Below are 15,943 nucleotides of genomic sequence, written 5' to 3'. Positions count from 1 at the left end.
ATTATCGAGCGTTCATCCGAAAACAGGATGGTCACAAAAAAACCCCAAAAAAACACAATATATTATGCTCTGTAAACACCTTCCGCATGATACACACCAAACAGGGTGTACGTATTTAGCAAGGGGGATTATTTTGTGGGTGTTCGCGTGTGGCTTTATAGCACAGTAGAATGACTAAAGTTAATGTGTAGTTTTTATTACTTAGTCTTACTGTCAAATGCGTATTATCAGCGCAACTCGTCCAAAATTAGCCTGGGGTGAAACCTAAACCTGTCACGAACTGAAAACATTCCCGACGAGTTAATAGCACTGCCGAGTATCAGCAAAGAACGCCTTCTTCCAAGGCCGAGCCAATACCGGCAGTAAAGGAACAAAAACAAAAAAGAAGTTCGCCTAGTCTGCCCGGATTAAGAAAGGGTGGAGGTGCCGATCGGCCTTTTTGGTGAATTCCTCCCCCCCTTCTCTCTTTCTTCTTTCCTATCCTTTATCTTAGTATTTTCCTCTTTTTTCCCATTATCCTTTAACTTTTATACTGCTAATAATCATCATTTACTCAACTACTTGATACAAGGAGTAAAATTAGATCAAAATGTACCATCCCCTATTTTCCTGTCCTGAAGATCTCTCCCTTCTCCTCACCCCTCTCATACAGGGGCTTCCTGAAACAATCAACAATCAGCAACTTAAAAAACACAGGGGAGAGATGACTTTAAGGGAGGAAAAATCATGTTAAGATGGCTCCTCTCGGGGTATTTATTAGACATGTGGAAATAGGTCAAAAACAATTGGGACACATTTTGCAGGTTGGTTTTTGGCCCATTTGTTTTCGGGCAACTCATTTTCATTCCCAGGCTATTCAGTTCAGCCAATAATTCAGGGGCATTTTTAATTCTGGAAGAAAATTTGTTTCCCGGTCCCCACATTCATTCGCACACTATTATTCAATCTCTCACACTCTCTAAATGTTACCCTACCTTCTCTGCCGACCACTTCCCCATCGCCTATCTTTTACGTTCTCCCTTCTATTCCGTCTTGAATCTGCTGTCTTTGCCCACATCTCTGTGGACATAACCTGGCAGGAGCTTCCGCCAAAACGGCAGGGTTTGCTGTCCTCTCCCCAATCCTCCAAGCACCGTCATTTCGCCCTCAGGGCAGTACGAAAGAGGATCCTTAGGATCCCATCTTCCTACCCAACCATAGAGAAGTACCACCCTGTGCAGACGTTGCCCTGTGCAGATTCCACTTCCATCCTAGCAACCAAATATGCGCCCCTGTCATTTAAATGGACACCGTCCCTTTGAAAAAGGTCACCTACCATCTAACTCTGAATTCGCCCCCCCCCAAACAAACTTAGCAATAGATTTATTAACCTTTACCCTGGTTGGATATGGGGCCAGACTATAAGAAGGGATGTAAGCATATCAAGATCTAATAAGCCGGCAGCAATTGGAGAGGGCTGCCCCCTAGCCAGAACCACTACGGTAAAAAAATGGGATGAGCCAATTAGTTCACCCGATCCATACAAACTGAGGGCATAAAACTAGAAACAAAATGTCCCACAGTACCATCCTAAACAACTTTTCTGTGCCATCATTGTCCCCAAACAGGTTGCCTATGCCTTCTTTGTCCCTTGCAACATACACTCTGGCACACATATGTAAACACACTCTAATGTACACATGCTAACACACATACACATGCTTACACATACACTAATTCATACTCACTAACACACTCATTCTAACACATATTCCCCCTCACACCACTTATATATACACATTCATGCACGTACATACACTTATACAGAGACATTAATGCTCACATGCACATTCATGCTCATATACATACAAACATACATACCCCACACCCACACCACGCAAGCAGCCTTGGTTTCACCGCAAGGTCACGTAACGTCCATTTTGGAAGGGCCCTTTTTGAACAATTTTGAACCGGCACTAGGAGACTGAAATAAACGGTTGCAGCTGTCGCCCAGCCTTCTAGAGACACGGGCCCCATCGCAGTTTTAGTGCACATTGCTCTCATAATTACTGCACTTGATACTTCCTTATTGCTTTTGAACGAATGTCTTACAGAGGTCTATGCACTAAAAATCATGTAAAAAGTGTCCGACACAACTCAATCCCATTTTCACGTACACGCACCTTTGAGAAGAAATGTTGCGGTTGGATCTCAATCTACAGGTGAGGCTGGCTGCTCTTTGCTTTGTGAAATGTATCATTCTGTCATTTCCCATCATGTATTAAGTTAGTGGTGTTTGTTGTACTGATCTGCGTATTATTCTCCATGTGCACACACGCCACAATGTGACAAGCAAACCAAATAGGGGTTTTAAAGCAATGCCACCACCGATCACAATCTCCGAGGAAAGTGGGGCATCAGGGAGGGTCATGTAGATGGCATTAATGCTTCTTTTAAACCAGTTTCTTGTGCTGCTAGTGAATTAAATCCAAGGGGCAGTGCTTTGGTTTTAAGTGGAGAAGTGAGAGTGACTAAAAGGGTTAGGAAGGAGCAACAGTGGATCATGGGATCCCCAGATCTTAATCTTCTGGGACTGAAGGGATGTACAACCCAAAGGGAGACGCGATGGCAAAAGGCCTGCAAGTAGGATGACCACCTTTTATTTCTGCCATTCGGGGACCAGTTCCCATATGCACACACCGTCACGTACCCAAAAAATACATTTTATATCATAGAAATTGTCGTTTATGTATTTGTATATAGTTATCACCAAGAAGAGACGAAGCCTTTAACACCCAAAACACGTGTGAAAATCAATGTGTGAAGAAAAAAATCATAAAGAATACTTCCCCAATGTATAACTGCCGCAGCCCAACAACAACGCTCCTCTCAGCGTTCAGATACGAAAACCAATAGAAATCGGGGCGCATATGTACATGGGAAGAAAAGATATATATAATAGTGTAATATGATCAACAAAAATGGAAATATGTAGATGTGTAAAATGCACTCACAAACGGTGCCAGCACAAGAAGCTCTTCTGAAAAAACTGTTCTTTATTCTTTAAAAGCTCTATAAGTATAAAGCAGAGACAACAACCATATGGTGCAGTATTTTCCTAGGTGATGTATGCGCAAGTAAGAAAACACTTACAGAATGGTTGAGTTCAAACGGGTCAAATATTTAAAATGAAGAGTCCAACGGAGTGGATCAGGAACATGCAGATCAAATCTTCTATATCTCAACGCGTTTCGCCGTTCTCACGGCTTCCTCAGGAGAAATAAAGTAGAAAATCGGTGTAATCCGCAGTAGTAATCCGTAAACGTGGTGTGTAAAAATTGATTGCAGGAGTCCGCTTTAAATATCCTCTAAAAATGTCTCAGTGCCGGTGCGTGTCGGGAGAAACGTCATTCCGTTCCTGCGTCGTAACCTAGCAACGAACGGAGCTTCTATGTTCTTCCTGAAGGGGCGTGATTCTTATCCGAGTGCTGATGCGTCTGGGGGAGGTGTCTTCCGATGTTGTGTATATGACGCGGCGTATCTCAGCAACATCGATACTGCAGGAAAAACTGTCAGCTTTTCCCCTTCATACAAACTTGGTTCGATCTCCACTTGTGGGTATCGGATCTTGTAAAAAAATTCTATGGGCTATAGGGGTAATCCCCAGCTCATAGAAAAAGAGGGAATAAGAAGATTGGAGAGTTTATTCAAGACAAATATTTATAGTCAATGTATATCACGGTAAAAAATATGGTAAAAATTATGGAAAAAAAACGTATGGTAAAAAAACGGAATCTGAGGTATATAGAACAAATAAGGTAAGTATACAGATGTTAGATAGGAATATAAGAGAGATATAAAGTCCATCTGAACGTGCATAGAAGGTACCATTAAAAATTATATGATAAAAAACGGATGTTCCTACTTAAAAAATGATAAAAAAGAGAGAGAGAAAAAAAAAAAAAAAAAAAAAAAAAAAAAAAAAAGGAAAGCATGATCCAATTGGGTATTACATGGAATAGGACTAAAATCAAATAAAAGTGATAATATCCAAATCTGTGTTAAGGCCACCTTTTTTGTATGTTTGAAAATTAAAAATCCATTGGGTTTCTTTTTTTGAGAGGGTGGAGGTGGTGTTGCCTCCTCTCCAATGGGATGTTACTGAGTCAATCCCTATGATTTTAAATTTTGGTAATGAGAACGAACTACATGTGTTGCAGTGTCTAGGGACACTGTGTTGGGTATTATTGTTGCGAATCCCTCCTAAGTGTTCTAGTGCCCTGACCTTGAGTTCTCTTGTGGTTCTGCCGATATATTGTGTTCCACAGGAGCATTGTAACAAATATATAACATTCTTAGTATTACAATGTATGAAGTTTTTTATGACATATTCTTTGCCAGTGATTGTGCAAGTGAATGATGTTGTTCTTTTAGATTGTATATGGCAAGTTTTACAAACTTTACATATGCCGCAACGATAAAAGCCAGGAGGTTTTGTGGCAAGGAAGTGGTTGTCTATTTTTTCTAAAGGTGGAAGGGCACTCGGGGCCAATAATGTTTTTAAGTTTGCTAGCTTTTTATAAATGATTTTGGGTTTGTTAGGAAGGTGTTTACCTAAAACTGTATCTTCTAGAAGTATGGGCCAGCATTTATTGATGGCTTTTCTGATGTATGGGGCCTGGTCACTAAATTGAGTGATAAAAGAGAAGTCAAAATCTCCTCTATTTCTCTGTTTGTTGTTGTGCACAAGGTCCTCCCTTTTGATCTTGTGAACTGCCTCTAAACTGTTAGTGAGAAGATCATTCGGGTACTTTTTTTCTCTGAACTTATTTAGAAGATGGTTACTTTGTTCTAGAAAATCTTGATCTCTAGTGCAATTTCTACGGATCCTTGTGATTTGTCCTTTTGGAATGTTTTTTAGCCAACTGGGATGATGTCGGCTCGAGAAATGTATAAAGCCATTTCCATCGGTGGGCTTAAAATATGTTTTTGTATGAATCGTATTATTTTCAATGAATAATGTAAGATCTAAAAAGTCTATGTGAGATTTGTTTACAGAAGAAGTAAAATTCAAATTATATTCATTTTTGTTTAGGTATGAGATAAAATCTTGTAGATGATCTTCCTGTCCTTTCCATATTATCAGGACATCATCTATATATCTCTTCCAGAGAACCAGATTCGCGCCAAAAGGGTTGTTATTCCAAATATAGTTGGTTTCCCAATCAGCCACATACAAGTTGGCGTAACTTGGCGCGAATCTGGTTCCCAGATTTGAATTTTACTTCTTCTGTAAACAAATCTCACATAGACTTTTTAGATCTTACATTATTCATTGAAAATAATACGATTCATACAAAAACATTTTTTAAGCCCACCGATGGAAATGGCTTTATACATTTCTCGAGCCGACATCATCCCAGTTGGCTAAAAAACATTCCAAAAGGACAAATCACAAGGATCCGTAGAAATTGCACTAGAGATCAAGATTTTCTAGAACAAAGTAACCATCTTCTAAATAAGTTCAGAGAAAAAAAGTACCCGAATGATCTTCTCACTAACAGTTTAGAGGCAGTTCACAAGATCAAAAGGGAGGACCTTGTGCACAACAACAAACAGAGAAATAGAGGAGATTTTGACTTCTCTTTTATCACTCAATTTAGTGACCAGGCCCCATACATCAGAAAAGCCATCAATAAATGCTGGCCCATACTTCTAGAAGATACAGTTTTAGGTAAACACCTTCCTAACAAACCCAAAATCATTTATAAAAAGCTAGCAAACTTAAAAACATTATTGGCCCCGAGTGCCCTTCCACCTTTAGAAAAAATAGACAACCACTTCCTTGCCACAAAACCTCCTGGCTTTTATCGTTGCGGCATATGTAAAGTTTGTAAAACTTGCCATATACAATCTAAAAGAACAACATCATTCACTTGCACAATCACTGGCAAAGAATATGTCATAAAAAACTTCATACATTGTAATACTAAGAATGTTATATATTTGTTACAATGCTCCTGTGGAACACAATATATCGGCAGAACCACAAGAGAACTCAAGGTCAGGGCACTAGAACACTTAGGAGGGATTCGCAACAATAATACCCAACACAGTGTCCCTAGACACTGCAACACATGTAGTTCGTTCTCATTACCAAAATTTAAAATCATAGGGATTGACTCAGTAACATCCCATTGGAGAGGAGGCAACACCACCTCCACCCTCTCAAAAAAAGAAACCCAATGGATTTTTAATTTTCAAACATACAAAAAAGGTGGCCTTAACACAGATTTGGATATTATCACTTTTATTTGATTTTAGTCCTATTCCATGTAATACCCAATTGGATCATGCTTTCCTTTTTTTTTTTTTTTTTTTTTTTTTTTTTTTTTTTCTCTCTCTCTTTTTTATCATTTTTTAAGTAGGAACATCCGTTTTTTATCATATAATTTTTAATGGTACCTTCTATGCACGTTCAGATGGACTTTATATCTCTCTTATATTCCTATCTAACATCTGTATACTTACCTTATTTGTTCTATATACCTCAGATTCCGTTTTTTTACCATACGTTTTTTTTCCATAATTTTTACCATATTTTTTACCGTGATATACATTGACTATAAATATTTGTCTTGAATAAACTCTCCAATCTTCTTATTCCCTCTTTTTCTATGAGCTGGGGATTACCCCTATAGCCCATAGAATTTTTTTACAAGATCCGATACCCACAAGTGGAGATCGAACCAAGTTTGTATGAAGGGGAAAAGCTGACAGTTTTTCCTGCAGTATCGATGTTGCTGAGATACGCCGCGTCATATACACAACATCGGAAGACACCTCCCCCAGACGCATCAGCACTCGGATAAGAATCACGCCCCTTCAGGAAGAACATAGAAGCTCCGTTCGTTGCTAGGTTACGACGCAGGAACGGAATGACGTTTCTCCCGACACGCACCGGCACTGAGACATTTTTAGAGGATATTTAAAGCGGACTCCTGCAATCAATTTTTACACACCACGTTTACGGATTACTACTGCGGATTACACCGATTTTCTACTTTATTTCTCCTGAGGAAGCCGTGAGAACGGCGAAACGCGTTGAGATATAGAAGATTTGATCTGCATGTTCCTGATCCACTCCGTTGGACTCTTCATTTTAAATATTTGACCCGTTTGAACTCAACCATTCTGTAAGTGTTTTCTTACTTGCGCATACATCACCTAGGAAAATACTGCACCATATGGTTGTTGTCTCTGCTTTATACTTATAGAGCTTTTAAAGAATAAAGAACAGTTTTTTCAGAAGAGCTTCTTGTGCTGGCACCGTTTGTGAGTGCATTTTACACATCTACATATTTCCATTTTTGTTGATCATATTACACTATTATATATATCTTTTCTTCCCATGTACATATGCGCCCCGATTTCTATTGGTTATAGTTATCACCAAGCCTGAACAATTTCAGAGAATGAACCCCTCTAATAATCAGAAACGAGCGATTCCAGAGAATTAACACCTAATACCAGCTATGAGCAGTTTGGAGCAGTTTTGGAGACTTAACCCCTCATAACATACACACACAAAATTACACACGCACAGTGACTTTGTTACTTGGTGCAACTTACCTCAACTTATCTCTGGCTGAGAGTTTAGACGCCTCTACTGATTGGCCCTCTCTCACACTTGGGAGAGTTGAGAATTCTCTCCTGATTGGCTGAGACCTCCTTCACTCTCTTTCCAGGACAACACACATGTGGTCATCCTACGTGCAGGCTGGCTAGATCTTCTTGGTTACCCACAGAAGAGGAGAAGCACTGATGTCTTCAAGAGGAGACAAAAGCCCAGATGGACAAATTTACCTCCCCAACCAAAACAACAACACAGTGAAACAACAAATGGAATTTTAAAGGCAGAGAAGTAAAACAAAAAAGTGCCATTTAGGCCTAGCACCAAGTCTGGCATCATAAAAAAAAAGCCTGAAAGGGTCCATCAGTACCTGGTGGCCTTACCAGTGAATCTAAAAAGTGCATAGTGTACCACAAACCAATACGTCTTACTCAAAAGCCAGAAGATTCATGTTTCCCACCTCTCAAGTATTGGATCTCAGCTAAAAGGCAGACACTAATGCTTTAGGGAACCTTCAAAAGAAGGCATATGTCCCTATTAAACAGAAAGAGTACCTATGTAGTAACATCCTGATCTCACAACAGGTGACTTTTGGGACGGAAGAACACATCGATTCCTACCTCGAAGTGATGCCGTAGCACATGTGTGTAAAAAAATTTTGCTTAAATCAAAGAAATACTTTCCTTCAAAATATACGTACTTTTTCAAGACATAAAATGACTACAAATTGACGTTGATGTGAGTAGATCCCATAATTATATCAAAATAAGTATTGTGGGTTATCAGCCAAGTATGTTTTGGGGCATTATATTACTGGACACTGAGCAGGGCTAGACTGGGATTTAAAACTAGCCTTGAAAATATTTGAATACCAGCCCCATATTTCGTGGTGTCATTTTGGGGCATGTATGCATATGTGTTTGATGTTAGAGTGGTGTGTGTATGTATATGTAAGTGTATGGTGTTAGTGTGTATGCATGTATGTTAGTGGATATGTGTACATGTGTTTATGTCTATGGTGTTAGAGTGCCTATATAGGGACATATGCCTGTAACTCTGTCCCTGACCATCATCATACAGCCAATATAAAGTAAACTTTTCCCACAGTGCCACCTTTGTCCCAGAACAGTTGCCACATTTTCCTCAAAACAGCTGGTCTGTGCCACCCTTGCCCACAGACAGCTTGTCTGTGCCATCTTTGCTAAACAACAACTTTTCAGCCCCCCAAACAGCCTCCCTGTTCCATCATTGACCCCAAACACCCACACATCCATGCTCACACACAAACACTTACATATCCATGCTCACACACACAAACGCCTACACAAGTACACATTCATGTTCTCACACACAAATCCATTAATACATACTCTCTTCCTTACCCTCCCGTTCACCAGCTCACTCACTCCTACCCGGACCAGCAGCACCAATTATCATCATGCCTGGCACCTGACTTCTACTAATTAATCAAAGTGGCCATACCTGCTCAGTGCCAGGAACTAGAACTTCAGCATGAATCAGCTGCCGCTCAGACAACTACAGGTTTTGGTATTTTTTTTTTATTTATTTTTTTTACTTTCTCTCGTATTTGCCAATTGTTACTACGCAGTTTTTTTCCTAAGATCCAGAAATAATTAATTACAATGTATTGCATTACAGCGCAGATTTTTTATTGTTCCAGAATGGAGCTACAGCATTGTTGCTAGATTTAGCCAAGATCTTGTTTGCATGTATTTACGTAAGCGCTAGTATAGAAAATCAGGAACACTTGTCATTCCCTTTATTCTTGTTTTTTTTTAAATACACTGTTTAATAATCGCTAAATAAACTTTTAAAATCGGCTGGTTTTTTTTTCATAGGTTATCTAAAAGCAAAGGAAATGAGATCAAATAAAATGTAAAACCTAGAGAAGCCATAACACGACAAAAAGTTAATATTATACCCGAATATCCACCAACATGCGGAACCTTGTTTTTATTTGTGTTTAAAGCCACAATTATAGAATTTGTATTACGGCTTTTGGTAGGTTTTATGATTTCTATACAATTATATTACCATAACCACCCATGGTTAACCTTGTTACTACCTTTCACAAAACCAGACACACAGACAAAAACATCTGTTTATTATTTTATCGGAAAAAAAAAAAGGAGACAGAGGGGAGAAGAGGGAGGAGATAGAGAGAAAATTTTAGAACAAAAAACAAAACACCAAACAAACAAAAAAACCTACCTTTTTTAAATTGGTTTCTCTACAAATGTATTCTAACCAGTAGTCTGTGCTTGTTCCAACAAAATGATTTTGACTCAAGAAGTAGAATCTTATTGCTTGAGTTCTGTTCCAAAACCTTCCGATTCCCTGCTCTCGCACAGACGGCCCCGGGCGCTGCCACCGCTGACCTATTTAAAACTGCTTTCCTCATACGGATTACCACAAATTCGATTGCCAGAAAAGGAGGAAACACAGCGATTGAAACTCTCTTACGGTATCCAAAACTCACACAATTACATAAACAATATGTAAAAGTAGCACTTTCTGCCCCAAAGAGACTCCTGTGAGAAAAGCCTTCATTAGTTACACACCCAGAATGTGATTTTGTGCTTTTCTATTCACAAGTCTTTTTTTGGTGGGATAATCACAGTTTTTGCACATTTTTTTTCACAGTTTTGGAAATATTACCCCAAACATGTTTACGAAGATGGGCAGGACTAGAGATGGAGAAGCCTAGGCGCAGTATTTCTTTGGCACTTCGTCCCTTCTCAACCATACCTCAAACACAAAAACACACACACTAACACACAAAGTCACTCAAACACCACAATCTCATTCTTCTGCCTCACACCACTAAGCCTAGACTCACCCCTGAAACTCGGCACACACACATTGACACACACTCACACTAACCCAATGCAATACACTTCAACCCCATTTGCTGACACACACTCATACCACACAATATCACCTACACGCTAACACTTTACACTCGCACATCTCAGAACCCTAAAAACTAGATTTAGGCGCCGACCAAGTCTTCGTGAGGTCTATCTGCCTTCCTTGTCACGGTTGCAAACCATCATAGATCTCAATGATTTTTCCCTGCATAGAGTATGACATCATCATCATCATCTCCTCTCTCTCCTCACAGTGTAGTCACATACGTGAGCCACTTGCCAAAAACATACTAAGTGATGCTAAAAGCTGTGCAGGTGACGCGTCCTATGTAACACATCCCTTTTGAGATCTTTCATATAAACGTGATGTTTGTTTTTACTCAGAAGCTGTTCCCATCATGAAACCCAAGTTGGCTTTGATCCTCTTCGGTGTCATAATCCTCTTCAGTGTCTTGAATATATCCTACTGGTACTACGACCGTCAAAGCAGAGGGTCCTATCCATCATCATGCAAAGCAAGCGAAGTGGGGACTGGATATCTTAGAAGACCGCTAAACAATAGGACGCCACAACCTTTTGTGGAAAAGAAGAAAACTATATTGACTGCACAACCCATGGGGCGTCTGGGTAACATAATGGGGGAGTATGCCGTACTTTATGCCCTTTCAAAGTTAAACGGCCACCAAGCCTATGTTTTACCTTCAATGCACAGTCAACTAGCGGGAATGTTTAAAGTGACGATGCCCGTGATTGATCAACAAGTTGCTAATCGTATCAAGTGGACCGATTACCTGCTACACAACTGGATGTCCCCTGAATATTACAACATCTCAGGTCAACATGTTAAACTTTCCGGATACCCCTGGTCCTGGACTTTCTACCATCACATAAGAGAAGAGATTCTTCAAGAGTTTACGTTCCATGACCATATCAAAGAGGAGACCAGCTCCTACCTTTCCAGGGTGAGAGGAGACCGTGAAAATGTCACCTTTGTCGGGGTGCATGTCCGACGTGGAGACTACGTCCATATAATGCCTAACCAGAGGAAGGGAGTTCTAGCCGATAAGGGGTATTTACAGAAGGCCATGGACTACTTCAGGAACAAGTATGAAAACCCTCTTTTCATGGTGACCAGTAATGGCATGGACTGGTGCAAGGAGAACATCGATAGTTCCCTTGGAGATGTCCACTTTGCTGGAGATGGTAAGGAAGCTACCCCTGCCCGTGACTTTGCCCTCCTAGCCCATTGTAACCATACTATTATGACTATCGGGACATTTGGTTACTGGGTGGCATACCTGGTCGGAGGCGAAACCATCTATCTTACAAATTTCACTTTGCCCGACTCTCCACATCGCAAAGTATTCAAAGACGAAGCTGCTTTTCTACCAGAATGGATCGGGATTCCTGCCGATCTTTCTCCGCTTTTGAAGAAGAAACAAACAGAATAAATTATGTATATAATGTTTTATAATTGGCTTCTTATACCTTCCCTGCTGAGCATCTGCATAGGTTTTCTTTCCCTCCCCAGACAACGTCTAAAACATTTGGGTCAAAGTGAGTCATTTTGTCGCTCTTGGCGAGGATGAACTGATCATTCTAATCAGGGTGGGGAGTGTCCATTGATTGGATTTATGATTAATATCAGGCGATGACCTTGAATCTTCCTCTTCTCCCCATGGAAAGAGGACAACAAAATAAAATTGTGCTGCAGACAAACGCAAAGATTCCGATCCACGTTTGTTACACTTAGGGGCTTTTAATTTGTCATCATATTTTGTTAATGGCAATGCCACTAGAGGGGGGGATATATTACTTCATTTGGGGAAAAAAATGAATTTTTTTTTAATGTGAATTACTGATTCTATGAAATATACCGTATTTACCATTTTTTTTTTAATTATCATCAATTATACTACTTGATAATTAACATTTTATTTGTATCCTAAAGGTCTACACAATTTAGAAGGGTTACTGAACTTTTGGCGCGGTTTATTAATTTTTGGACAATTTTTTAGTCCAAAATCACTTTATTTAGCTACCAAGATCAGCAACAATAAAATACATTTTTTTTTCAATTAATTCACGCTAAATTATATCATAATCGCCAATACACTGTCTTTCTCACATACCCATTCATCCTTATATGTACAAAAAGATATATATTATAACACGCACACACACACTTTTACCCTTAACATGTCAGCCTTCTACATGTATGACGTTGCGACAAATGTAATTCCTCCGCCAATCAGCGACTTCTGAAATAACTTTAGGCTTCCCAATAGCAGCGTGCTCGTATTATCTGTTCTGTTTGAATCCCTATGTAAATAAACGTTAAGTTTTAAATGTCAATGAAATACTTAATTAAACAAGTAAACCAAACAAGTAAACCAAGCAAGCTTCCTGCTCCATTTGTTTTATTATTTGCTTAGACGATGTAGACGGATCGGAGCTCCCGTGTTAATGAGGATATTCACCACCTTGCCCAAAGTTTTTAAAATGAATCATTACGTGCGTAAGGAGTACACACTTAATGTTATTGGAATTATGTTTAAGTCTTTGGTTTCCTTTACCTGGAGCTTCAGTAGGACTACTTCGCTACCCATGATCATCCCCGGGAACGCTCGGGGGTTTGTCTCGAGTCTCAGGGTTTTTGCCCCGGTCTCGGGGTGAAGGGGCAGATTCTCCGGGTCACGCGGTCTGGATCCGACTCCTTCCTATTCTCCCTGCTGTGATCATATATAAGACTCCCAGTTGGTGTTTTTACTACCAGTATGTTATGGTTGATATCCCTGCTTGAATGCAGGTGACTCAATTAAGTGCATCTTTAAAGGTATCCACGAGGACAGGTATTAGACACATTTGATGAGTGTTGATCTGTGTTATATCTGCATTATAGGCTATTATAGGCTATTAAGGGGTTAAATATTACCAAAAAATGCCACATACAGAAGCTGCATATTGTACAAAACCCAGCATGTTTTGGCCTTGTTTTCGGCAATACGTGGACTTATTCAAGTGCGGTCTGATGTCATCATACAGAAACCGAGGGCTATTGCTGAGAAGACCTTATTTTGGGCAGTATGTGAGCTCAACCAAGGGGTGCCTGACGTCATTAGGGGACGTCGCCACCCAACGTGGTCCAAGACTCGACGGGGGGGGGGAGCCGATGGCATCCTGTGCACACAGAGGCAACAACGAAGCAAGGAGACCCATGGAAGACTTAACCTACACCACTAGGTACCCTACCGACCTCACAAAGAAGCCAAACGTTCCCCAGGTCAAAAAAGCAGACCACACCGGCCATTTTTTTCTAGGACCCCCATACATTTAATATGTTTCTTAATACGGACCAGCTGCCCTCTGCTGGAGGTTGGATGTATAACCAAACCTTCTGTGAGTTAATACATTCCACATAATGCAACATATTTACGAAAGACAAGTAAACTAATAAAAACACTAAGAAGTGCTATTGACCGACATTTCCCCCCCGTATGATTATTCCTCCTTAGAACATGCTGCAATTTGCTTAGAATATTAGGAAAAGTGTTGGTTTTACTGTTTTTATGTCTTAAGATATACAACTTAAAGTCATTTATTGGTTATTGATTACAGAATATTGACAGTTCCAATGGAGATGGGAGACAAAAAAAGGTCCTCTGACCCGTGGCGGGTTCTCAGATACCTTGTCACCTCCAATAATTATAGGGACATTAATGGGTGGCACAAAAAGCAGAGCAGGAAAGAATCAAGACTCACTTTACTTGATTCTCCATACCTCGGATATTCAAATAATGGCCATTTTTCAAGTGATTATTCTTAGGTAGCCAAAAGTTTTAAAAAAAAACGCACATTGAAAAAGTTGTTTCGAGAGTCAATGTGTTGAGTAGTACAACAGGACACTCTAGTGGAAACATGCCAAAAATGCATGCGGTTGAACACTAAGAATGGAGGTCATGATGATTTATAGATTTATATAGGGCCATCATATTCCATAGCGCTGTACAATTGGACAAACAGGGCGCAAGCAATAGATCACACAAGGCTTCTCTTGGCACGAAACAATGACATGCCCAGGGGAATAATGTTTTGTTATTTCAGAAACAAAATAAATGGAGTGTTCAACTACCTTGAACTGAGTACAGCAGGAATGAACAGTTTATTGATGTAAAATGTAGACTCATATATCCACGGAACTTCATTAACATAAATTAACATTGATAAACAGGTACAGGTAGACAACCCAACCTTTAATCCCCTTTAGCTACTGAATATCCCCCTGGTAGCCATCCTGTTAATGGGATTAAATGGGACTACCTTGGGGCCCCGTATGACAGGTCATTCTGTCACAATCAGGTTCTTCGAATTTGTCAGCAAATCAAACGGCAGTTAGACGTCAAGTCACTACCATCGATAACGTTATAGCCTCGGCAAGCTCATTATAAGTTGGAGCTTCCCACCTCAGCTCTGCCACCATACTGAATAACGATAACCGTAATATCCTTAAATAATACAAAAGCTGGTGTGAGCGCTTAATTCATAGATAAGAAACTGCAATTTTAAGAAACATTTAAAGTTTTTAATACTATCATAATACATCCATAAAAAATGGTTACCAATTCTCCATGTTTTCATAGATGTTCCAAAAAACATCACTAGAAGTGATAGAGTTTAATACTTTTGTATTTTATTCCAATGAAACCTAACGCGTTTCGCCTTTTCCAGGGGTTTGTGGTATACAACAACGTTATAAGCTCTGGAGATGACCGGAGGAAACTAGTTCTTATTCATGAAGATGCGTTCCAGCCGATCGCATTTAACCCCTCTTTGATATTTTACTTGTAGCGGGTAGTATTATAATTATTACTTTTTTTTTTTATTTATTTTTTATTTACCTATTTTCCTATTTCACCGACCACCATTATTATCCATTCCAAATGAATAGGTGATGAAACAAAGAAACAGAGGAACAAGAGAAGGGAATTCCTAGTTATCAGATGTCCAACTTAGAGGGGTTCGTATCTGCTATGGGCTGTTGGTGACCATTGCGGGAGGTGGGGGTATCCATGCTTGCATAAATGTCTTTACTGTATTAACATCCACCACTTCTGCTGGAAGGCTATTCCATGCATCCACTACCCTTTCCGTAAAGTAATATTTCCTGATACTGTACAGAATACTCCAAGTGAGGTCTCAGCGGTGCTCTGTACAACGGCATGAGCTCTTCCCTCTTCCTACTGCTAATACCTCTCACTATACAACCAAGCATTCTACTCGCATTACCTGCTGCTCTACTGCCTTTAAATTAAATAAATAATTACCCCTAAATCCCTTTCCTCACACGTTGAGGTTAGGACAGTATCAGATATTCTATACTCTGCCCTTGGGTTTTTATGCCCCAGGTGCATTACTTTGCATTTATCCACATTAAATGCCA

General features: G+C 39.8%; 1 protein-coding gene across 1 annotated transcript; it reads left to right on the top strand.

Moving 5' to 3' along the window:
- Positions 1 to 2,133: 2,133 nt before the first annotated feature.
- Positions 2,134 to 12,228, top strand: LOC128470294 (galactoside alpha-(1,2)-fucosyltransferase 2-like). The gene is made up of 2 exons (XM_053452161.1): positions 2,134 to 2,201; positions 10,888 to 12,228. The coding sequence occupies exon 2, from the start codon at positions 10,902 to 10,904 to the stop codon at positions 11,952 to 11,954; it is 1,053 nt and encodes a 350-aa protein (XP_053308136.1). The 5' UTR covers positions 2,134 to 2,201; positions 10,888 to 10,901; the 3' UTR covers positions 11,955 to 12,228.
- Positions 12,229 to 15,943: the final 3,715 nt, after the last annotated feature.

Source organism: Spea bombifrons, chromosome 12 (assembly GCF_027358695.1).
Source record: "Spea bombifrons isolate aSpeBom1 chromosome 12, aSpeBom1.2.pri, whole genome shotgun sequence".
NCBI lineage: Eukaryota > Metazoa > Chordata > Amphibia > Anura > Pelobatidae > Spea > Spea bombifrons.
Note: the sequence above shows the minus strand (reverse complement) of the source record. Positions and strands in the feature narration are given on the sequence as shown.